General features: G+C 33.7%; 1 protein-coding gene across 1 annotated transcript; it reads right to left on the bottom strand.

Annotated features, from left to right (window-relative positions):
• Nucleotides 1-21: 21 nt before the first annotated feature.
• LOC148948559 (ethanolaminephosphotransferase 1) lies at nt 22-25,799 on the bottom strand. The gene is made up of 7 exons (XM_089093988.1): nt 25,735-25,799; nt 22,702-22,894; nt 17,244-17,506; nt 15,606-15,763; nt 13,510-13,690; nt 8,585-8,773; nt 22-797 (listed from the first exon to the last, which is right to left on the bottom strand). Exons 1-7 carry the CDS (start codon nt 25,762-25,764, stop codon nt 735-737), a joined length of 1,077 nt encoding a protein of 358 aa, XP_088950114.1. The 5' UTR covers nt 25,765-25,799; the 3' UTR covers nt 22-734.
• Between the last annotated feature and the right edge of the window lie 1,278 nt (nt 25,800-27,077).

The raw sequence follows: 27,077 nt of genomic DNA, 5'->3' as shown, positions 1-27,077 counted from the left end.
CTCATTCTCTAAACAAATTAAGACACTTAGGGAAACAGATGTAACATTCAATGTTTCTACGAAAGAGTGATTACGTTGGTAGTGAAATATCCAAACAGCTCAAACATTTTATTGAGATAAATCCAAAATTTTGATTTATTCTAATTTAGCATCCTCTTAGCAATAGCCAGATTTTGAATGTTTATCTGTCAAATATTGCATCACAAGGATTCGTCAAGCCTTAAAGGCCTTCTTTTACGTCATACTTCCTCATCACGGTACCTTATTCTTAAATTCATAAAGGGCCCTTTCCCTTGAAAAAGTCATTTTTAGTGATGACATCGGTATCGTTCTGGATTTAAATGCAATGCATATTGACATTGTGACAGTAAAAGTTTTCTGCAGTTGTATGCTTTTTAATACTGTTTTTGACGCATAACGTATACGTAGAAAACATAATTTACTTGTTTCCATTAAACCCGAAGTTCACACTGCGCAAAGGATAAGAGCCAAACTTATCAAATTCAAATTTTTCGGCAATTTAGTTCAAAGTTATATCCTCTTACAATAAGACATTGGAAATGAATCTCAGCTAAAATATATTCGGATTAACCTATTTCCCTGTAATTTCAAGTATTTAAAGTTTTAATTATTTTCATCAAGCTCCCCTAAGTGTCTGAACACAGCATAAAAATAAAGAAAATAAGATTAAAATTAAGAAAAGCACTTCAATAGTTGACGATGCCAGCCGATAGTCATTTTGTTTGTGATTTAATCCGAAAACAGTTGATCCCAAAGTTACGGCACATCTGACGGACCTGTTAAAAATCCTAGATTTAATCAAAAATAAAGGAGACAGTCATCGATTGCGTATTCACAATTTTACTTAAGGTGAACACATTGTCAAAATCCGAAATAGCACGTACAAAAAGAAATATGGCATCCAAAACAAGCATGTGCTTTTTTTGCAACTTGACAAGAACATTCCTTAAAAAAACCTGATACCAGAAAAATTACAAAAAAAAAACTTTAACCATCTAATACAAAATAATTTAAACAGAAACCAACTCCAATGAGTCCATATGAAATGAACTTATCATCCCTTTACCTTTTCATTATCAAGAATGAAGTCTGATGCACCAAGCTTTCAGTTTAAATGAATATAGAGTAAGCGTTGTTAAAGGCTAATTAGTTCTAATTGGTAATCAATTGTTACTGTTTATGAGATATCGATGTCGCATCTTCCTCAGTTAAATGCCTGATAAAACTTGAAAATTTTAAATATCAGTTTAAAAAAAGATTAAATTCAATTTTAAGATTTTCAACATCAGTTAAAATTTGATAAAAACAATGAAAAAAAAACCAGTTGAAGCTTAATCAGGTGATTTACCAGGAAAACCCCACAAACAACGAAATAGATTCCGAAACACTAGGGGAGTTTTTGATCAATTGAAACAGAGATTGAAACTGTGTAATTAAAGCCCGAATTACTTTAATTTCTTTTGCCTAAAACGTATGGCCTAAAAAATTGTCATTTGTCAGTACCAGGCAATAAATTTAACTTATTGAGAGGAAAAATTTTCCAGAGACCTGAAACCTTGGGGATGAAGGAGCGAAATCGTTACATCTTCACCGCCTGACCTCATGTTTTCTGCAAAATCAACTAAAATAATACTGTTTCAGGACTGGTGTACGTTCTGTTAATCAAAACCTTCACCCAAAATCATTTCACAGCTTTATGACACTCGTGCAGTTGTAATGTTTGTTCGTTTTGAGCTTAAACTGATTATTCATTTTAATTTCTGCTTGCTTTTGGTTTCATAAGATAAGATAATTTTAAGATAAGATAATTTTATTTCACAAAAAAAAGGAAAAATACAGAACATTTTTGCTGCACCTGCTAAGAAAATCTCTAAGGGCTTGTTGGGAGCAGGTGGGAATCTTCTATTCTTGGCATTCTAAAAAAAATACTATTTTATATTATTCTTCTTGTATATGTCACCAAATCCACACATATACAACAACAACCCTATTTACACAAAATACATACATAAATACTATTCTATTGCAAGGAAAAATCTTTTGACTGTGGCCTTGAAGGTTATCAAATGACTTGCATTTCGAATTGCAACCGGTATTATATCCCATACGCAGGGAGCAAAATTTCTTATTACAAAAGAAGCTCTAGTCGTTTTTCTAAATTGATTTACTAGATTCGATGCTCCTCGTGTATCATGACTATGGAAATCACTATTAATGGAAAAATATCTTCGAAAGAAGAGGAAAACGAATTATTAAGATATTTATACATGAAAATACTAACTTGATAATCTCTAGTTTTTGAAATATCAAGAAGTTGATTCTTAATATAACATTCGTCTATATTTTGAGTAATGAATATTTTAGGTGACAAAAGATTAACAGCTTTATTTTGAATTTCCAAATTTTTTTTATAACATGACACAAAATTACTTGCCCCATATAGAGCAACCATAGGAAATATATGGGTAAAAAATTGCAAAATAAATTAATCTAATAATTTTATTTGAAACTAGATTTTAACTAGGTGAAGCACACCCAGAGATCTTGACAATTTTGAAGCTATAATATCAGAGTGTATTTTCCATGATAGATTTCCATCAATCATAAAACCCAAATACTTTGTTACCCTCACCCTTTCATTTGATTATCATTTGCAATTAGTTCTGAATTAATTTCAATACTATATGCCCGAGAAAATAAAATGTAATTAGTTCCGGCATGACTTGATGTCAAAATATTAAAATTTCCCCACTCAATAAACTCGACCAATGCTTTTCTCATTTTACCAACAAGTAGATTAACCGATGGCCCATCAACAAGTAAACGAGTATCGTCTGCAAAATCGGTCATACCAGCCCCTGACGAATAATATTTAATTCGATCAATAAAAATGAAAAAGGACCTAGTATAGACCCCTGGGGTACTCTGCTTGTTATTCCATTAGCTACAGAAGTTGAAGACCCATTCACCACGATCTGCTTCCGTTCACTCAAGTAAGACTTAAACAATAAAATGTTATTTCCAGTCACACTGATTTTATACAGCTCAAGTAATAATTTTTTATGGTCATTTGTGTCAAAGACTTTCTTTAAATCTAGAAATAAGCGAGCTGAAATTAATTTCATTTATTCGACCAAATTAATATACATTATTTCGAAGTTTGAAGTGATTATTCTTGTTAATTTTAGTCTGCTTAAGATTTCATTTATCCATCCTCGTAATTACTGTTATTTAAGTTTCCCTTATTATACTGATATTGATTTAATTTCTATTCGTTTTACATTAACGGAATTTTATTTTAATTCAAATTTAGGAGGATTTGTGGGACATTTTCGGCTTTTCTACTTAAGAGCTATTCGAAGCTTAAATGCTCTGTGAAAATGTTTGATCAGGCGTTTGTTTTGAGCAAAAATTTTTGAGCAATAATAATTTTTTTTAACCTCTGATAGGCTATAAATAAAAAAAAAACATGTTTTTTTGACTGAAAGTAAGGAACGACGTTAAAACTTAAAACGAACAGAAATTATTCCGTATATGAAAGGGGCTGTTCCCTCCTCAATGCCTCGCTCTTTACGCTAAAGTTTTTTATTGTTTAAAAAAATAAGAGATGTGAGAAAGTCAAACATTAGCGTAAAGAGCGAGGCGTTGAGGAGGGGACAGCCCCTTTCATATACGGAATAATTTCTGTTCGTTTTAAGTTTTAACGTCGTTCCTTACTTTCAGTTAAAAAAACTTGTTTTTTTTAATTTAATTTTTGAACGTTTTTGAATCAATGCAGGTTTTGATTTTGGCTCCCTGTACATGAATAATTAAAAAAAAATTTGCATATTAATTTTACTTTTATTTGGTAAAATGGCTTTCTCGAAACTTGTTTAATTTTATTTAAGAACGTTTTTATTATTAATAAATATACGTAACTTACGAATTAACTTACGTAACGAACTTCTATATTCATGTATTTTTAATACGTATATTAGGGGGCTAGCCCCCTAGTCAATACCTCGCTCTTTAAGCTAAATCTTGAATTTTGGTGTATTTTTTTAAAAATGAGCCGTTAAATCACACGTGCCATTATTTATAATAAATAGTTCTTATTAAATTAAAAAGATGTATTTGGCTTAATCATTGAAGTCTTGATTAGGGGGTGGACCCAATCATACCCGTAATATTTCCTGTTCATTTTTAATTTTAATGTTGCTCTTTATTCTTAGTTGGAAAACTTGTTTTTTTCATATTTGATTTCTGATCTTTATTTAAATAATGCTTGGAAATCCGGCACCCACTTCATATCAATTCCTCTTCTCCCATGAAAACTTCCTTCATGGCAAGATCCTCCCACATAACCCCCAACCCACTCCCCCCCCCACTACCACAAAAAATCCCCTCTGAAAACGTCTGTATACATCCCAATAACCAATACTATATGGTAACATTGGGTAAAGTTCATAACTTTCATCCCTCCCCCGGGGACTTCGGGGGATTAAGTCATCCTAAAAGACATAGTTATCATATTTTCGACCATGCTGAACAAAATGGCTATCTTAATATTTTGATCGGGTGAATTTGGGAAAAAAATGAGCGTGGGAGGGGGCCTAGTTGTCCTCCATTTTTTTGGTCACTTTAAAAAGGGCACTAGAACTTTTAATTTCCGTTCTAATGAGCCCTCCCACGATATTCTAGGACCACTGGGTCAATACGATCACCCCTGGGGAAAAAAAAAACAAAAAACAAACAAACAAATAAACACGCACCCGTTATCTTTATTCTGGCAAAAAAAATGCAAAATTCCACTTTTTTGTAGATAGGAGCTTGAAACCTCCGCAGTAGGGTTCTCTGATACGCTGAATATGATGGTGTGATATTCATTAAGGTTCTATAGCTTTTATGGGGTATTTCCCCCTTTTTTCGAAAATCAGCCAAATTTTCTCAGGCGCGTAACTTTTGATGCGTAGGACTAAACTTGATGAAACTTATATATTTGAAATCAGCATTAAAATCTGATTCCTTTGATGTATCTGTTGGTGTCGTTTTCTAGAGTTTCGGTTACCATTGAGCCAGGTCGCTCCTTCCTTACAGTTCGTTACCACGAACTGTTTGATAAAGGAAAGACGAGTGAACATAAAAAAAGATCTTTTTACCAAAGATAATGCACAAGCAAAGCTGCTTCACTACGCAACCACCTAAAATAATTGAGGCACTTCTCATATACTGCGAACAAGCTTCGTAGTACGCTCTTTATAAAGTATCGCCACCACTAATTTGAAGTGAACTGCAACGTTTTTTGGGGTTGCTCGTCATTTCAAAAGCACTGCCTCCCAAAGCCACTTCTTCACTTTGGGTGAAATATAGTATAATAAAATATGAAACCTGAACTCAAATATGAAACCTGAACCCCCTACGCGCGCGGAACGCAACGACTATCACAACAATAGATTCACACAGATTTCACAGATAAACAAACCAAAAAAAAATCAAACAAACTTACAACAGCCGCTAGGTTATGGCAACTGTCTTCCGAGGTCGAAAATGTACATTGTTTGTAGAGTCTATGCATCCGGAAAAAAAACAATTAGAGCAAATTTTTATTGCGGAGCCTAGCGATGCCTACGGAGAGCATTCAAATATAGAAGAAAAAGTATGCTAACATATGAAATTTATGTGATCCATGACAGTGCACATCCTAACCTAAGGAATCCTTCAACAATTTCCATGGGACATGCTCAATTACACACCATAAGGCTCTATTACAAATTCAACGAAATTTTTAGTAGATTGTGTCTTCTCAAGTCTGTTTAATACAGTCTATATGTCCCGGGTAACTTGCAAGGCAACCACATAAAAAAAGGTCCTTTTTTTTATCTTACTGAACAATTACAAAACTTATTTTTCTCAGTATTCTCAGTTTTAACTGAGGTTTCCTTATCCCTGTCTAAATCCCCTGTAAGTTTCAAGCAAATAGGAAAAACTTTGCTTGAAGTCTGTCTACATGCTCAAGTTCCAAGCTGAAATAAGGAAAAAACGTCGGGCCCTTGTTCGGGCGACACAAATCAACACAGCAAAAATGTATTTCATGTTTTCTGCATTAGACTCCAATAGAACCTGGTACTTACAGATGTAATTTTACTATCGGACACGCAACTTTTATTGGTCAATTTTTGGGCGTCATGAATGTAATAGTTTTTTGGCCTAGGAATATTACAACATTTTAATAGCTTTTTTGGCCAGGACTGATTGGAAATACCATCCCAGTGACTTCCTAGTGATTCGAAAAGTCACAAGAACCCTGTCAATAACGATTACTTTTTAGAGATGGTGAACGGGCAACCGAAACCACGTACACATATTTTGAGAACCAATTCTCATTCAGTATCATACTAGCGGTGTTGCTGATACAGGAGAACTGTGGCTAGAGCTAGAATTAGGGTTTCGAGTAAGTGTACAATATTCTTATAGGAAGTAGGTGAAAAAAAAAGTCTTTCCTCTCTTTTCGGGTGAGCGACTGCTTGTTTGTTTTTTCAATCTTTTTGTGCGCTGGGATCCCTATGGCCAAACAATTCATTGAAGTAAATTTTAACCCAATTCAAAAAAAAAGTTTATCGGTGCCTTTTTGAGATCCAATTTGTTAGTTTTTTTTGCAGGGGGGGGGGGTGACCCGAATCTAATTGTTATTATTATTAAGTTTCTTCCAGGATAAGGGCTTACGAATGTAAATTTAAAACCGATCATAGACATAAATTTTTTGCTCTATTTTCGTGCCGCCTAACCCCTCCTCATCCCTATTATAAGCTTATAGTCCCCTTGGACTCCTTGGGACAGAAAAGCATAAGTTTCAGGCCACGAGAATAAAAATTAACATTTTAAAACCCATTTAAAGGCGATTCAAATATTATTAAAGTTTTTTTTTTTAGAATTGAGGTCCTCTAACCCCGGGGACTCGCAGATAAAGGCTTTAAATTTTTGAAATTTTTCAGCCGTCTTGGCCTCATTTTCAAGCAAACCAACGATTCGTTTAAAGAAGCCCCCATGGCTCAAGCACTTCGGAATATAAGTTTGAACAGATTAGAAAAAAAAATCCCTTTTTAGATATTGAGGATATACTATTTTGACTGTTTGGTTATTAGTTATTGGGGTACTTTTGTGATAAACACCCTGCCGCTCAAGTTGTTCATTCATTGACGCATTATAGAAACCGGGTTTTTTTCGTAAGTTTCTTTCAGCTTAGCGTTAAACAAGACAAAGAGAAGTGACATAATCGATGGAAAATATATAATTTGGGCTACATATTGCACGTTAGGGGGAGGGGGGTGAAGTGTTTGAACAATGTGAAGTTAGAAAACAATTCTTACTACATAATATGCAGAATAATTGTACCCAACACATTAGGCATGCAGACCCGCTATACTTTACCCCCGTCCCCCTAATATGCAAATATATACCCCAAATTTGTTTCTAAAGTATTATATTTTTATTTTACTTTGGTATATTTAATTAAGATTGAGTGTCAGAGAAACATATTAGAAGAACATTAGGTAGGACGTATATCATACAAGTACCCTTATTTTGTTTAGATGCCTTTAGGCCCTTCTTCTATATGACTATTGCTTCAATAGCAACAACAATACTTTTGATTCCGTTTATTTGTTTCTGTACAATTATGCCCTTTGTATACAATTCGAATCTTGTCAGCTCTACTTTCACACAATACTGATTGCACCCTCAATGAAATTAACTGCGATAGTTCTATTGCATTAGTGTATATATATGTTAGTGAGTTATAATGAATTTTGCGGTTTTAAAACTTATTCATATTGTTTAGATGCATTTCGACTCTGTAATTTCATCATTTTTCTACTTCTTCGATCTTAAAATAAAGATTAGATCTCACTTAAATCTATTTCATTAAAGCCGTGTTAGTTAAATTCAGTTTTCTTTGCTCTATTATTAAAGTAAGGAAAAGATAGTTTTTCATTAGGATGAGGGCAATTTTCTGTAAAGATGTTAGTAAACACAAATAAATTTAATGATTTTTTTATCATGTTGTCAATCACACAAGTACCTACGGGGGCTGGGAGTTCCTGGCTCACCCCTTCCCCTATAAAAGCCAGGATTTTTTTCGCAGCCGAACTTTTAGCTGTCATTTTGACTATTATACCCACTACCCCACCTACACCCCATAAAGAAAATTCTTTGTACGCGCCTGATGAATGGATAATTGTCTTTCTTCTTGATTCTGGGATTACTTTGTCATTTGTGTACTTTTATACAAAATTATCCTGTTTCTCTATAATATTTATCTAAAATGAGTCTGTAAATTTTATTTATATTCCTCTATAGAAATTATCCGTTGTTTCCTAAGAAATACCACTTTTCCTCCCAAATTTCCACCGTCATTAGTAAGACATGACAGTCCAAATATTTACTAGGTTTGATAGAAACAAGTTGTTTACATTGATATTTTAAAGACAGCTTGAATCTTATTTAAGCACCTAAGTTACTTTATACATTTCATCACCATTAAGCTCTCTCCTTTTCAAAGAATTTAATAGTTGGAGTTTATACTTACCACACAAACACCATAATGGATGTGTGCTAAAGTGGTTACTAAAGTTAGGCTGTAAAGGATCCATAGTTGAGCAGGCAGCGAACTACAGGCTGGAATCAAAGCAAGGGCAGTAGCAGCAATAACTGGATATACAATTCCTGGGATTAGATCACACTCGGTGTCAGACATTTGCGATACAATCAGGCGACACTAAAACGCAAAAAGGATATAATCAATAAAAAAAAAATATAATGCTCGTACCAAACCACAACAACATTACTCAAATTGGTGACAATATAGCTGACAATTTTGCTGGACTTGAATTAACATCTGAAATAGTTATAAAACTTTCTACAGTGTTCTACACTTTGCCTTAATATTATATAAATATTACTAGAGTAATTTTAAACTATTGTTTGATTTAGCAGAGTACTAGTAGAAGATTTAAATGTCTAAGCATGTGGTGCAGTGAAGGGACGCTAAAGAGTAACAATTTTCTTTTCTTTTTTTAATGGTGGTTGGAATAAGCCAAAGTCAATGATATTATTTGTTTAGATTACACGTGGCTAGGAAGAAGGGTATCAAGACGTGAGAGCAGATGGGGGGGGGGGGGTTTAGCCAACCCTTCCCCCCTCCCCAACGCCTTAGTAGGTCAAAATCATAAAAAAGTATGTGATATTGTAAAATCAGGAAAAATAAGAATTCTCTAGCAACAAAACTTCTTTGAAAACCAAGCTCCTCTCCCCCTGTAAACATTTGGCAAGTTCAAAGCCCCTGGATAATATCTGCGGGCGGCCATGATAAAGAGTTCTCTGAGCGTAGAAATATTTTTTTAGACAAACTTTAACCTTGTTATTTACTTCATTAAATTATTTAAGTGTTCTTTTCTAGGCCTTCTGATCTATGTCATGTGTAACTTAGATAACTAGCTTTTTTTTATTACTTGACCAAACAACCTAATTTTAATACTTGTCTTCTTCAGAAATAAAAGCTGCATTTTTCCAATTCTGTCAAATTCAAAATTAATTTATTTTTATTTAGAAGGGTATTATAGCACTCTTGAGTCACCTTCAGCAATGATCAGAACTAATATAATAAGATGAGACTAGCTTCTTTGTAGCCCTTAGATTTATGTAGAGGAAATTAAGTGTTTTTGTAGGGCCAGTAGAGAAAAAATATAGAAAGCAATTTAATTACGTTTCATCTTACGTTTCATCTAATAAAAATGTGTTTTTGCAGGGTTTTAGCAGAAAAATTAATGTATCATTTCTTTCTTCAACGCATATTTCTTGTTTTCCAAGTTGCACGCAAAGGAACACTTTTTTTATGTGGACTCCATAGAAAGCCTAAAATTCCTAGACTTGCATTAACTATCTACTACTACTACTAGTAACAACTCACCGCAGTACCAAGCCACCTGAGGCCGACACAGCTACGCACGCTCCTCCTCCATCCCAGTCTATTCAAAGCCTCCCTTTTTAAATCCTCTCAGGAAGTTCCTATTTCCTTTAAATCTTTCGTTATAACGTCCTCCCACCCCAGACGAGGACGACATGCTTTCCGTTTAGCCGTCAACGGTTGGCCGAAAAGGACAATCTTTGGCAATCTGTAGTCCTTCATCCGCACAACTTGCCACAGCCATCTCAACCTTTCTTTCATTATAGCCCTAGAAAGGAGATTGAACCACATTTTTCGTACAGCCTACTGTTTGAAATACGGTCAGTCATCCAGGTATCCAGAACAATCCGTTGGCAATTTCTCTGGAAAACATCTAGCCTATCTTTATCCACTTTTCGGAGCGCCTATGTTTCAGAGCCATATTTGACCACTGTCATCACTGTAGCTTCTAATATTCTAATCTTGGTTTGCAGACTTATCTTCATATTCTTCTAAACTTTTTTTTAACTGTGAAAAAGCACCATGAGCCTTGGCTATTCTACTTTTAGCATCTTCACTGCTCCCACCATCTTTACTACCATAATACTACCAGGGTAAGTGAAGCTGCCCAACTGATCTATCTTTTCGTTACCCAACGTCACCTTTTCATCTTCACTTATTCCTAGCGTTGGTGACTTAGTCTTTTTAACATTAATTGTCATGCCTATTCTAGCACCCTGAACTCGTAAAACCTCTAAAAGTTCATTCATTTTGCTCAAAATTTCATCTAGGATGCTTAAATCATCAGCATAATCTAACCCCAGGAGTGTTTTTCCTCCCCATTTGATTCCGTGGTCTCCCATTGCCTTTCCTGTGCTCCTTAAGACAAAATCCATCAAAATGATCCTTATAAAGGGGGATAGAACACAACCCTGCCTAGCCCATGAAAAAGTATAAGCTTTTACTTACAAGAGCTAACTAAAAATAACGGGTATGTTTCTCATAAAGGTACCTTCCTTGTTCATTTCAAAATTATGCGACTCACCTCAGCCTCATATCAAAGGCAAAATTTATTCTACCCAAAATCATAAAGAAAAGAGCAAATAGTGGAGGGCACACATCAATGAATAAAAAATAAATAAAAGAAAAGGAGAGAAAGATAGATGATTTCTTCTTCAAATATAAACAACCAAAAACAAAGATGATATTAAAGATGATAACAATTTTGCTCCGTTTTTTTTTTTTTTTTTTTTTTTTTTTTTTTTTTTTTTTTTTTTATACAAGAGACAATCTTGATATTCCGAGAATTCCTTCGAGAAAGTTACGCCTTCTTTTTACATCATATATATGTATAAGGCTTCAGACCTTAGAAAAAAAGAAATTAATAACAGTAACATTTAATTAACTAGACTCGAAATAGCAACAATTCCTGTCCTTCAATTTTTTCTTTTCCTTAAAAATTGACGCCTTTACGATTGGTAATCACACCACCTTCTATTGATTTTCAAATAGCAATTTGAAGAACCAAAGTAAGTGTTACTTAACGTCTCTGAACCAGCGAAATACATTGAACAAGATCGTAAAACACGGAAGATACCAACAGATCCTGTTGGTATCGAAATAATATGATGTGATTTTTAATATGACGTTATTAATGGCTATAACATGTATCCAGCCATTTTATAGCAGTGCATGGCGTCATTACAATACTGTCATGCATCTTTTTGTTCTTTAAATGCATATATGCATGTGACGCGATTTACTTGAAAAATGTGAGGTCATTTACACGAAAAGTATGTTTCCAAATTTAGGCTCTAAGCGAATCTTCTCAAACAAGTGACGTATCTAGATTTTTTTTTTTTATGTCAGGAAATCCCAGGGTGCCAATTTTCAAAACAAAAACAAAATATGGAGCCGTTTTCAAGAAAAAATTTATATATACATATTGTCTGCCGCTAAAGCCACGGTTAATAATTATTTTCAATTTAGTTATTAGATTGTCTTGGACGGCAAAGTTTACACTAAAAAACTATGGAAAAAAATGCCTGGAGGGCCGGATGGTTTACTGGCCCTCCAGCTTTCGCTTGGAAACAGAGAGCTCGGGTAAAAAGTGACAAAGTGATAAAGATTTTTCTTGAAATTCCTTCAATTAATAATATTGGTCACATTCTTGCTTTTTGTTTTTGTATAGATTTAGCTCAGTCGCGCTTGCCGAATGCGCAGCGTTTGATCTTGGTGTTATGTTTCTATATAGTCTCTAAAGGTGCTATATTTGGTTGTGTTTACGTTCTGTCTGGGCGGTTAGAATAGGATTCCAATACAAAAGATTTCTAAGGGAAGTTTCTGTCAGCAATGAGCTATATGGCCAAAACTCTGCTCAAGATGACAAACAAAAATAGATACAAATAATTGAGAAGAGATACTGAAAAACAAAATACTGAACCTGTCTCTTCTCTGTTTGTAAAGAAAAATTCAGAACGGAAGCAGATGATCCGTTTTCAGTTTACGTGTTCTGTTTCTGCTTCTTCATTAGCTATTTACTTTTTTCTCTCTTTTTTACCTATTTTTCATGTTTACTAGTCAGTTTGTTATCTTCACAAAATGTTGTCATCAAAATAGTTTTCAACACCATTTCCTATTCATTTTAGTATGGACTGCAATAGTGGTGATTTCTATTAGTTATTCCTTCGTCCTTACTAACTGATTGATCGCTTTGTCAAAATAAAGAAACATTTCAAGACCCGATAAGTTTGTTTCAACATTCAAAAGAAACACTCGTTTCATCCTAGTAATGAGAAAACCAAGACCCACAGAGACCAAAAATATAAAAACGCTTTTTGAAAAAACTGTCGAGAGAGAAAAACTGTCACTCGAAGGTGACTCAAAGATGGTAATTATGGTAACCATTTGGAGTAACCAATGGTGACCATTTAGATTGATCTAAATCGTAAAAATTTATTTAAAAACAAATTTATGGAAATTTCAAAAGAATGCCTGAAAACCCTCTCAAATGGTATCACATTTTTTTTCAATATGATTCATCAAAAACCAAACGGTTGACTTGGGGTGAATCAGGTAAAAATACATACATATAACATCATTTAAATTTACTATATTAAGAAAGAGAAACAAAAAGAAAGAAAAAACATAAATGAATAAAAATTAATATGTAAATACAAAATAAAAATAATAATAATAGAGGGACATCAACCACATACCGTGTCCATACTGTGGGATCACACTACCCAACATACAAACAAATACAAGTTAATTCAAATCGAATCAAATCCCCTCCAAAACAAACAAAACAAAAATTTGTACTTACTTAATAATTTTTCTTTCAATTTTCCTTTGAAGTCACTAAAATTTTCTTTCTTCTTAATTTCATTTTCCCAATTATTCTAAAATTCTAATCGTTTTAGATTCAAATGCTTTTAGTTTAGAATCACTATTTATTCTATGTATTTTTCGGTGATATTAGAATAAACATGGAGAATGAATAGAATAATGTTATAAAATTTACAAGGATATAAGAAGGAGATTATATACACAGTGCTACAATAACTCACGGTAATATTGGCAAAAACCACTCCAACCATATAGACAAAGCATCTAGTGTCTTCGTCAAGGATTCCTACTGGACTACAAACAGCCCAAATTGTGGCCACAAAAAATAATATGGCAGTCCCAAGTAAAGGGCGCAAACCTCCAATAAGTCCACGCTTCTTCCCAGTTCCGTTCTGCCAAGAGCTAAAATTATTTACAAGGTCGTATGAGTATACATACTGCTGTTGTTTAAACATATAATCTTAAATATTAAGGTAAGAAACACCACTACAAATTTTCTAACCGTTTCATTATCAATGATTAATAAATAAAACTTAAATTCCCAAAAGGTAGAGGGTCCTTGCTTTTTTTTTGCTTTTTTTATATATTTTGTTTATTTACTTTTCCTGCCTTTTGTCAAATTTACTTTTTCTTATTTTTTGCAAAAAATTTCGTAAGAATAAGAGGCTGAATGTCCCTATCTTAGTCAGAACATGACCCAATTCTTAGAATTAAACTAGTTTTTTTTTTCCTGTAATTCAACACCTATATTACATTTATCTGCACCTAGAGTCGAGAATGCCATAAACTCGTTGCAACGTCAAACCCCCTAAAAGCAACACGTTGCCAACGTTTTGCTCTAAAAAAAAAGGAATCCAAGGTTGGAGCAATAGCTAGTGAGCTTGTAAGAGCGAACCATGGCCATTTGCAACCGAATGTTCAAAGATGTGTTCTAAAAAACTATATCTTGTGATAAAATTCGCCCAATTGTATCATATTCGGATTGAATAACTATTATTTACATTCAACATAATAATAATTTGTAATTATAAAAATACATTTTTGAGAATTCCAAAAAAGAGCCTGAAACCCCTATAACATGATGTAAAATAAAAAGTACACCATTGCAATTGCCATCGTCGGTAAGCCTTGTGAGGAGGTTATTGTCAACCACCTTGAAAAATAACAGAACTTTTACTAGATTTATCGTGGTGGCGCAAGAGTAAAGTGCTATATGGAATATGACACACAAAAACGACATTTTTTGGTGCCATTTCCCAAGTGGAGAAGTCTAAGAAACATGAAAAGAAAATCAATTTTATTAAACAGAAAATTACATCATTGACATCATTATCGTTGATAGCTAATTAACGCTATATATGACATAGTAACTATTATACGGATTCAAAAAGAAAAAAATTCTTAAAAGATTTAATTTTAGATAATTGTTCAAACAAAAAGAAGTGTTATTAGTCAGTTTATTGTATGTAATATGGCGCACTGGCTGCAAAAATTAATAACTGTTTGTTCTAAGTTTCAACTTTACTCTCGACTTCCACTAGAAACACTTGTTTTTTATTTAAATAATTCGAATATAAACGCAATGGACAGTTCGTGACAGAATAAGGTTAGTTAGTGAAAATATACTTTGCTTAGCCACTTTCTATGCATAAAACGAACAGAAAGAAATACATTATATACTATGGTGTACATTTCCTTTATACAAATCCATATCTGAGCAGCAAAGTAAATAAAGTCCTACCCGAGATTGATGGTTCAGTCTTAGCTGTTTCGAGAATTGTTCTTAAACACATGTATCATAAAGGTAGATCCAACCATTTCAATTCTAAGCTAAATTTCTAAGCCAATTTAATCTTCGTCTTCGGCTTTCATGCAAAAATATAAGTATGCTTACTTTCAAAATAAGTAATACATCTTTAAGTGTCTGTATTTGGATATGTTTCGACAAGACAAATTTATTTTTTCTTAAAGACGAAAAAATTGCTTTACTGTAAAATAGTTATTATGGCAAAAAAAAAATCTGCTTGAATTTCAAAAATGTCTTTAAACACAAGCACGATTTCAGTATGGCACTTTTACAAGTGTGGGACTTTTTCCTATGCATGTCCCTTGGCCAATGGAAAAAACTAAGAGATTCCTGATTAATTAAATATGGCGCTGAGAGATTGATAGAGAAAGGCAGAGAGAAGGTGGTAATATAATGATCCTGGGTGTTCTCAGTTAATATTACTCGTAACAAAATTAATAGCTTAAATTACTAACTTTAGTCTCATCTCCCTTTTTTGACAGGTTATAAAAAATAGCCTAACAAACTTACACATATAAATTCCAAAACGTCATTGGAAGACTTGTAATTAAAGATCCTGACCACATCATCAACTCAAAGACGACACCAGATGGAATACCATTCATCGATGAGAACTTCCAAAACATGTGACCATAGAAAAATGTTAACAGGTAGACTACGAAAATTCCCTAGAAACAAAATATTTAGATAGCTCAGATAAATAGCACATTTTCAGAAATCAGCAAAATCTGTATTGCCTCGTAGAAAGTTGAAAACTAGGAAATCCAATGTAACATCCAAATGTAAAGGGGAATGGTAGGAGTTTTAAAAGATGGTATCCTATGCCTGATTTAATTCCGTATGGAGATTAATGACAGTCTTCAGGTCTAGTGCCCAATATCTGCTTTAGCCTTTATCCTGAAGGCATAGTTATTTCAGAAGAAATACCTCGTGCTGAAGATTGCAAACTAAAACTTCAAAGGGCTGTGAATTCATTCCCAAGTCAATGGGGGTAGTTTCCCTAGAAAAAAGGAGGATACTATAATCATCCCACAGTCTATTTAGAGATTAAATGTCATCACATAAAGCTTTTTTCTCTATTCCCTGGGCTTCCTTTGATTCCAAGCTAGACTAGAGGGTATATGTCTAAAACTCATTATTGCTATTAAAAAGCATTTGAGTATGATAACGGTTGTAGCAGGCCAAAATTGAAATGCTAGTTGTCAAAGTCTTGCTAGAATTCTAGTGGCACTAACAACTGAGAAAAAAATATCATGGCCTCCTAGTTTTATTCTCAGCCAGCAATCGAAAGGCAGCCTTATATACAGATGAGGATTCCTTGAAATCAGCCTGTAAATAGGATTCTTGTATAGATGTTTAAGGACCATTCATATGCACCAATCGGTTTAGATATCTTTAATCAATTAAAAACCAATCACTTTTTAATCATTCAGAAATAAAATCCAAAACAGATTCTCTGAAATAACAAAAACTGAAATTATACTTAAGAAAAAATTGTGTCGGGAAGTGTTCCCGAGAGCAATAAAGAAACAAATCACTGCGTGCCTCGTAGAAAGTTGAAAACTAGGATATCGAATGTAGTATCCAAATGAATAGATAGTGTAATGTATCGTAGTGTTGCTAATAATCCAACTAAGTGACAATGATTACTGGAAAATGACTCAAATTCTTTCACTTTTTTTTTAGTTTGTTTTAATTTACTCTAATTAAAAATAAACTGAAATTTTTCCTACTAGCCTGTATTTGTTCAATACCAAACGGCAGGGCCCTATTTATGTTAAAATTGTTGTGTAAACAGGAAACTTTTCGCTTGTTTCTTTTCACAATTCAGTGTGGTAGAAAAGAGAAACTTTACTGAATGAAAAATATCTTAAATAGTGTATTACAGCCAAAAGAAAAATCGAAGAGAATCTCGGTTTTCAGTATGAATAGACCTAGGATAGAATCGGGGGGTGAAAAAATGTTTTCATTTGACATCTTCGGTACTTTAACACCCAGCTCTTGCTGCAGAGACCAAACCCTGCCAGAAGAATGCTGAAGCTTAACCTTTAAAATATCCGAAGATAAATTTTATGGGGAGATGTGTACAGAAAGACAAGCTCATTAAATAAAGTAAACATTGCAGTAAAGTGAAGGTTAAGTACTTACCAATTGTGACACATCATATCCCCAAGGCAAAAATAGGACGCCTGTATTATACTTTTCCCAGTGAGATGCTATAAATGTGAAGAGAACACAGCAAACGCAAGCATAAAATCTCATAGATGGAATGCCATAGTCTCCCCGTCCAAAGACTGAATATAAAGTGGCAGGAATGAAAAATGACGCCCATGCGTCTAAGCCATGGTCAAATAATTCACCTAATGGTCCACTTGTACCAGTTCTTCTGGCCTGCTTGCCATCAATACCGTCTGGAATGATTATATATCTCAACAGTTTTAAATGTTTAAATTGCAGAAATTTTTAAGGCAAAAATGCATAAGTGAAAACTATGTCTAAAAGTAGAAATTCAGTTAGTGAGCAATACTTGGATTCACAAGGATTATTATTTTGACTTTTATAGAATTTTCACTTTTTTGCAGCTTTTTAGAAAAGAGACAACGCTTGTTTTTACTGAATTAATTAAAAACTTTTTCCACAAAATAAGTTTTTCAAAAAAAAGTAAAGAACTTCATTAAACCAAAAATAAACAAAAACAGAATCAAACAATCTACCAAGCATACAATTACCACAAATCAATATCAATAAATAAATGAAACCCAAAACAAACAGAAATTAAAATAAATAACAGATTCAAACTCAAAACGAGCAGAAAATAATATCTGGACAAATTAAATTAAAAATTAAAAATCTGGACACAAATAGTAGTGATTAATTTAGTTTCATACCTCCTCTAGTTGACCTGAAATGGAAAACTTGATACAATTTGCAAAAAAATCCGTTTACTATCTTTGATAGCTTGGATACACTTACACTATTTTGATTTGGTTAAATTTTAAAAGAAGAAGTTGCCCCGAAAGTTTGAACATAATACCCTCAGTCGTTCTTGGGATACTGCTGAGAAGCCTTATTGGGAATTAGCATTAACACAGTGCATTTTGATTTAATCTTAAGGCAACATTTAGTCTTTAAATATAATGGGCAAATGGGAGGGTGGGCTTGGGAGGGGGATTAGTTGCCCTCAAATTACTTATCGACTATTAAAAAGACCATCAGCCCTTTCTATTTTCAATCGAATGAGCCCTTTCCGAAGTTCCTACGAAAACTCCTTCGATACGAAGTGCCCTGGTCTAAACAACAACAACAAAAATAATAAATTATACCCACATTGATCTTTACTATAAAATGTCAAGCCTTCCGATCACTTTCGACTATTAAAAAGGGCACTATGCCTTTCGATTTCCAATCGAACAAGCCCTTTTTGAGTTTCTACGACAACGTTTTCTATAAACACCTTATATACCCCCAGGGCATAAATTACAACCCTTACCCTATTGGCTGTTAGGGTGGTTGCCATCCTCTAAGACCTAATTTCCAGAACTTTCAACTATGTTAAATAAAATGGCTTTATCAAAGTTTTGATTGAGTGTGTTTGGGGAAATGGTGGGCGTGAGAGGGGCGGTAGTCACTCTCCAATCACTTTCAACTATTAAAAAAGACCCCTTTTTGAAATTTCTGCAACTTTCTATATAAAACTTATATGCCCCCAGGGTATAACTTACCACCCTTGCACTGAGGGTTCTGAGGGGGTTATTATCCTAAAATACTTAATTTCCAGAACTTTCGACTACGTTGAACAAAATTGATATCTCAAAATTTTGATTGGATGTGCTTGGAGAAATGGTGGGAGTGGAAGGGCTGTTAGTCGCCTTCAAATCACTTTCGACTACTAAAAAGGGCACAAGCCACTCCAATTTCCAATTGAATGAGCCCTTTTCGAGGTTTCTACGACAGCTTCTTGTCCCCTCTTCCCTGGTCTAGAGGAAAAACTAATAAATAATACATTAAGCCAACATCGTTCTTATATGCCCCCAGGGCATAACTTAAAGCCCTTACCCTGAGGGTTGTGGAGGAGTGTTCTCTTCAAAAATATAATTTCTATTTGGAAATCAACTATGCTGCATAAAATAGCTGTCTTAAAATCTTTATTGGATGTGTCTGGGGAAATGGTGGGCGTAGAAGGGGTGTCAGTTGCCTTCCTTTCACTTTCAACTATCGTAAAGGACACAAGCCATTTCCACTTCCAATCGAATGAGTCCTTGTAAAAGTTTCTAAGACAACTCCTTCGATACGAAGTGCCCTGGTATGGAAACAAAAAAAAATAATAATAATACATTATGCCAACATCGTTCTTTACTTAGGCAGTGCGATTGCGCTACCTATGATAGTTAGACTATTTTTAATAGAATGGCTATCTCAAAATTTCTGTTAGATGGATTTCGGGACAATACGACGTGTGTGTGTAGAGGGAGGGGGGGTGGCTGCCCTCCGATCACTTTGACTCTTCAAAAGAGCACTAGAGCGTCTGATTACCAATCCTATGAGCCCCCTCCGAAGTTTATATGACCCTGCTTTCTATAAAAAAAAAAACCTTATATACCCCCAAGACATAAACTTGCAACCCTTGCCCTGAAGGCTGGGGGGATTAGTTATCCTCAAAGACATAATTTCCAGACCATTCGAATACGCTGAACAAAATGACTTTCTCAGATTTTGATTGGAAGTGTTTGGGGAATTGATGGGCGTGACAAGGGAGATTAGTTACCCTCCAATCACTTTCGACTATTAAAAAGGGCACTAGCCCTTTCAATTTCCAATTGAATAAACCCTTTTTGAAGTTTCTACAACACTATCTATAAAACTTATATGTCCCCAGGGCAAAGCTTACAACCCTTGCCATGTGGGGTGTGGAGGGTTTGTCATCCTCAAAAACATATTTTCCAGAACTTCCAACTACGTTGAACAAAATGGCTATCTAAAAATTTTGATTGGATGTGTTTAAGGAAATGGTGGGCGTGAGAGGGATTTTAGTTGCCCTCCAATCACTTTCGACTATTAAAAACGGCTTTATTCCTTTTAGTTCTTAATCAAATGAGCCCTTTTAAAAGTTTCTACGACAACACTTTCTATAAAAACTTTATATGCCCCCATTGCATAGCTTACATCCCTTGCCCTAGGGCTCTGAGGGGGTTGGCATCCCCAAAGACAGATTTTCCAGATCTTTCAACTACGTTGAACAAAATGGTTATCTCAAAATTTCGATTTAATGTGTTTGGGGAAATAGTGGGCGTGGAAAGGGTGTTAGTTGCCTTGAAATCACTTTCGACTATCAAAAAGGGCCAAATCCCTTCCAATTCTCAATCCAATGAGCCCTTTTCGAAGTTTCTACGACAACTCCTTCGATACGAAGTGCCCTGGTCTAATCAAAGAAACAAATAAATAATTCATTGTGCCAACATAGTTCTTTACTTAGGCAGCGCTATTGCACTGCCTATGATTAAAGATTTTGATATAGCCAATCTAAAAAAAAGTACTGAAAAACTGTATTGAGTGGAGTTTATCTCTCTGCGTTCCGACTAAGTCTGAAGTGGAGTTTATCTCTCTGCAGCAGGATTATACCACCCTCCTTCTTGCAAAAAAAAAAATTTCTGACATTTATTTTGAAGCTTCATTCAAATAACTGATTTGCTTCATATTTTATAAAATTGTCAAAAGTGCATTTTAATGCTAAATATTCCAACTCCAAATGAATTTCAGGGAAGTCAGGGGGGGTGGTAGAAATGGATAGCTAATCCCTCTTGATTCCTGGGGGCGTTTTTGGCTTAAACTTTTATTATTGCTACTAGGGGGCATTAGTACCCTTCCCATTGTGAAAACATTTTTCTATAGGAATTATTCAACAAAACCACTGTTCATCAAAAATTGTGACTAACTATTCAAATTTTATTCAAATCTAAATTGCAATATAACATTTTAATTCTTAAGTAGAAAAACTGAAAAAGTAGGGCACTACGCAACGAATTACAATTATTGATATACATATGTATATATATATTTGTTGGTTGTGCCTGGGCATGATTTGAAAAACTATCAGAAATTAAACAAAAAAAAAAACAAGTTTTTTCAGCTGAAAATAAGGAGCAACATTAAAACTTAAGACAAAAAGATAATATTGTGTATGAGAGGGCTGTCCCATCCTCAACCCACCGCTTATTATGCTAAAGCTTTTTAGTCCTTTAAAAAAGCTTCTTATTCCAATTCAATGGCCCTTGCGTTTTAACAGTCGTTCTTAAAAGATTCGGACAAAAATCGAAACTTTAGTATCGAACAAACAAAAAAGTCAAATCAAAAAAGCGAGGAGTTAAGGAGGGGGGATCCACCCTCTTGCAAGGAATAATTTCTGCTCATTGTAAGTTTTAATATAACTTTAAGTTGATAAAAAACATGTATTTCCTTTAATAACATGAAGGCTCATGGTGAGTTACGACTATTTGGGCATTGGAATGCGCTCTTTTAGGCAAGTGGCTCCCTCCCTTCCGAATAATAAAATAACTCACGGTTCCTTCTTCCTAAAAGTTGATGCGGAACTGTATATTCTAAAAACAATTTCATTGAAAACCAACTCAGTTAAATCAAGCACCAAGATGTGTGTCCATTTTAGGCATTTATCTTGTATGGACTACGAGACTTTTCAGGAACGAATCTGCCACCACGCGGCATTACTTCCTCTGCAACTGAGAAGCTCAGTATCAAGTGGTTCCTCTATTGGGCAAAATTGTAGTTTGGATCCACAAAATTGCAGAAAACACCCCTTTCCCGTGACACTATCTTTTTGGTCACTTAAGAATAGTCGTCGGTGCTCATATTACAATGGTATAATTTGTTTATTTTTGTAGTATATTTTCACAAGCCAATCACGATATCCCTTATATCTAGAGAAGAAATAAAGCACAAATGAAACTATAGTCTTTAGATGGTTTAACAGGGCCGGTAGCTATATTTTATTTGAGGTGATTCATGCTCGGTTTATACTTGACTCGATTATTAATTTTAATTTCTGTTCGCCTTAGGTTTAATTTTTCCATTCAGAGTTATTTTAAATCTGATGTATCTATGGCTTTATTTCAGCCCAATTTGGGTTTAGTATCGCTATTTACTTTTCTTTGAAAAACTTCTCTTTTTATATGAATGTATTTAAAAAAAAAAAAAAAGGTCAGGAGGAATATTGCTTTAATTGTGCTAAATTTTGGTCTTCTTCGTTGAATAGAAGGGAAAAAGCTAATTAAGTATAATCTTCTAGGCTAAAAAATACTCTACCACGATCTATCTAGACAATTTCATTGGATGAAACTATTTGGTTTATCCTTTTTTTTGAATTTATGTCGAATTTTCTCAGAAAGATAAAATGTTTTACAATGTAACATTATGTTTGAGAAGTGTTTGCAATAAAATTTGCTAAAATTAAAGTGTATTACTTAAAAAATAATTTCATTGTGAGTCCTTAAAAAAGTCTATAGCACTAGGTACTTATTTTTTTTTGTTTTTTGTTTCTTTTTTTGCTACTGTAAATACTAATTTTTGAAGTACTCTAAACTGAAAAGCTTACCTAAAGTGTGAGCAAGAAAGTGATTAGCGGCAACGATGAGCCAAATCCACTGGGGTATTGGAGGTACGTCAGCCTTGACTGAACTTGATGCCCAGTAGCTATAGTCATAGTGTGCTAATATAAAAAAATTTGCTGCCGTCAGAAGAAAGCCGAAAAATGTCAATGTATTTGGAGCTATCCATGTTGGACATATCTAAAACGGATATGTAGTTTTAATTAAGATTGACTGTAATCGCATCTCACAAATAGAATCACCTAGTTCCAGAGCTTGGTGAGGGATTCCAAGGTCGAACTTAGGATAACCCTGGGGTTTTTCTTAAACATGGATCGCATTGCCAAAAATGAAATGGTGTATCTGAGCATTTCATTAGTATACAGGAGAACGAAAAAATGAGTTTATTTTTGCTTTCAGCGAAAATAGGGTTTTCTTAGAGGATTGAAATAAGACATGGTGTGTAAAAATCCCATTGTGTAGCTGAAAAAAATGCATTCAATTTGGCACAGATGTAGAACTTTATGCAAGGCAAAGTTTCAGTTAGGGGCTCTCAAAAAAAAAAAAAAAAATCAGTATGACTAGTCTCTCCTAGGTACAACCAGTGGACAAAAACTACTGGAAAATATTTCTCGATTTAGAAATAACTTTCGAAAAAAATTGTAAAGACGCATCCTTTGGTTCTGTGTGCAATAGAATAGAGAAAGAAAAAAAACAAGTTATACTGAACATTTATGTCAAAAAGGGTGATTGTTTTTCTGAAGCATAGTACTCTATCTTTTGGAAAGATTCACTGATACCTTTCTCTCTAAATGATACATGCTCCACTATATACTTGCTTATCTAAAATGTGTCACTTAAATAACAATTAAACTGTATTCCTATTTGTGGGCATTTTTTTTTCTTAAGCTGGAGAACTTTTGTGGCAAGAAAAACACATATATAAATGTTTTGGGCATAAGAGACAATAGGAATGAAAATGTTGCAAAAGACAATAAGTGAATAGGATTCAGAGACGATACTTCTTATTTAAAAACAATTAGAATAAGACAAAGGATTTTAGAATTGTTCACTTCCAACGACTTAAAAAAGCATTCCGTTATGTTTAATCTGATCAAAAGATTGACTTGCACCAATTAGACTGATTAATGAAATAACATGGTGAAATAATATTTACAAGGCAAATGCTAACTATTAGAGATTGATTTAACACACTACTACAACTACTAACAACTCACTGCAGGACCAAGCTGCCTGAGGATGCACGCAACTCTTCCATCCCAATTTATTCAAAGCCTCCCACCTTAAACCCTCCCAGGGAGTTCCCATTTCCCTTAAATCTTTCCTTGCGACATCCTCCCACCACAACCAGGGACAACCTGCTTTTCATTTGGCCTTAGAAGGTTGGCCGACAAAGACAATCTTTGGCAATGTGTCATCCATCATCCACAGAACGTACTGTAGCCATCTCAACCTCTCTCTCATTATAGTCTTAAAAAGTGGGATTGGATCACACTTTTCGTACAGTCTACAGTACGAAAAGTGCGAAAACACATCTTCTCAAATTTACACAAAGCACTTAAGCTGGCTAGGAACTGGACAGCAAGAAGTCCCTGGGACCTCCAGTTGAATGAAAGTCTTGTGCAATCTTGGGTCCATCTGCTGCTTTGTAGGTTTAGTCATCGCCCAATTAACGTCAAAAATATTGCTGCTTGGTCTGTTGCTTGCAATCATAAGTTTCATGGTCTATGTCATCTTAAAGCATTATGACTGTGCATCACTAATGATTTCCTATGGGTTTTATATATGTTGCCTATCTCTGCCACTGCTAATGAGATGTCTTTGAATTTTGATTTGCCTAAATTTCATCTGCTCCATGCAGTCTCTCAAATTTCCGTGCACAACAGAGTAAAATATATTTTTTGTTGTCAAAATCTATGCGTTGCAATGATCTGTCCCTTGTGAAGGAATACCACTATCTTGGCTTTATTGCGTTTGAAAACTCGTTGACAATACTCATATTTGCCATGCTTTGATTTTGCTTGGTCTGTTGCTTGCAATTACATATCTCATGGTATACGTCATCTTAAAGCATTACGACTGAGCATCATTTTCGTCATGATTTCTTATGGGCTTTATATGAGTTACCTTGTAATGCTACTGCTAAAAAGGTGTCTTTGAATTTTCATTTGCCTCTCATATTTCCCTGTACAGAACAAAAAAAAAATATTTTTCAAATCTAAAGAGGGCAATCCCCATTCCCCTCAATATGCGTCTCTGGTAAGCTGGTTGTTGTATTATGCACCCAGATTTTAAGGCCTTTAAATTCAACTTTAAGAAACTCTATGGCTAAGCTATCTGTGTGTCATATTTTTTTTTTTTTTTTTTTTTTTTTTTTTTTTTTTTTAATGAAGCCAAGTACTGCATCGGTTTGTGTGATGTACAATCGAAGTTTCAATTAGTGATCTGAAAGTGCCTTTTTAGCAGCAGAAACAAGCTATGTCTGATAATGTCCTATGGAAACATACCTGCGCACATATTATTCCCACTTGAACATGCAAAATCTCTTACTACAAGGTGCAAGTTTTAATGACACATACGAGTTTTTCTAGGGACAACTTCGTTTACAAATCAGCTTGGTATACAAGGTATTTGGTCCAAATCATAAAAATAAACAAATAATCCTGTTAATGCATAGACCAGTTTACCAAGTGAAAAGCACAACACAATTTAACACCAAACTTATAAATGTGAAGAAGAAATGCTACTACTTACAAAACTTAGGGAATAAGAGCAAAACCCCGAAACAATTCATAATTACAAAACTAAGGATTGAATTTGAGATGAAAACTATCTATTTGTTTGTGAGAAAGTCTTCTGAAATGGATGTCTACCTGATAAAATATTTTGTGAGCTTTTATTTTTCAATTCTATAACATCCATGCTGGGTAGAGTTTCTTTTTTTTCCTTAGCATTTATTGCAATTTCTGTAATTACTAAACTAGCCTATAAAGCATATCTCATGACGAAACTTTTCCTACCTTAACAACACTGTTCCAGAAAGGGTGCATAACATACTGGCTGAGAGGACTACTATCAATTGAGTTATACTGAAAGAAAGAAAAAATTATCAACAGCAACATCCTGAAAAGGTAATTAAAACATTATTTTACGCTTACAAACATAGAAGTGTCAAGAAAGTAACTGGTTATTTCGCAATAGCAAAAATCAGAAATTTCTGCGTTAATCTAGTGCTGTTTTACTACTTAAAACCTTTTTAAGGGGGTTTGGGAATACCAATTTTCATCAATTCATTTTTTTATTTTAAAATTTTTTGCTATTAACTAAATTAAGGTTGTGAAAAATAATTTTGAACAAATTTAACACAAAACACTAAATACTGAGATGAAATAGACATACAATAAAGTCTCAAAACATATAAGCCAATTCAAACTACAAAAAGATTAATATCATAACATTGCACTAGTACAATTGCAATACCCGTTGCAGGCATGTAGCCTATGTCTTTTCCAGCTAAAGATAAACATATATGGATTGAAACTTGAGTCTGAAATTGAAAACACTCCTACTTGTTCACTAGCACCACTTCTAAATTTGCCATCTCTTGAATTCAGTTTGAGAAGACAAAGATCTAAACTAAGTTGTTGATAGTCAGCCTAAGTTCACAAGTCATTCAAGTTTGACGGTTGTATATGCTGATTAAAGAACCAGCATCCTCAAAAGAGCCTGTCCAAGCATATATATATATATATATATATATATATATATACATATATATATATATATATATATATATATATATATATATATATATATACATATATATATATATACACATATATATATACATATATATATATATATATATATATATATATATATATATATATATATATATATATATATATATATATATATATATATATATATATATATATATATATATATATATGTATATATATATATATATATATATATATATATATATATATATATATATATATATATATATATATATATATATATATATATATATATATATATATATATATATATATATATATATATATATATATATATATATATATATATATATATATATGTTAAAGGCACCAATAATTCGACAGTGCAATTTTGGAACCACTGTTAAAATTTTCCTTCAAAACAGGATAACTCTGCTTAGTTGTGATTTGGAACACCATCTCTTGAAGCCTTCGTTATATTTTGACAATGCAAAACGTCGACACTATATCCGATACACTTAGATAAGAAAAGAATGGCAGCTAATACTATGTTGACGAAACTATGCTCCAAGTGTCGAAAATTCTTGTCTGATGTAGTAGAATACAAGGCCGACTAAAAA

This window comes from Artemia sp. Qi Xiang Cuo, chromosome 9 (genome assembly GCF_049724085.1).
Source record: "Artemia sp. Qi Xiang Cuo chromosome 9, ASM4972408v1, whole genome shotgun sequence".
NCBI classification, from domain to species: domain Eukaryota; kingdom Metazoa; phylum Arthropoda; class Branchiopoda; order Anostraca; family Artemiidae; genus Artemia; species Artemia sp. Qi Xiang Cuo.
Note: the sequence above shows the minus strand (reverse complement) of the source record. Positions and strands in the feature narration are given on the sequence as shown.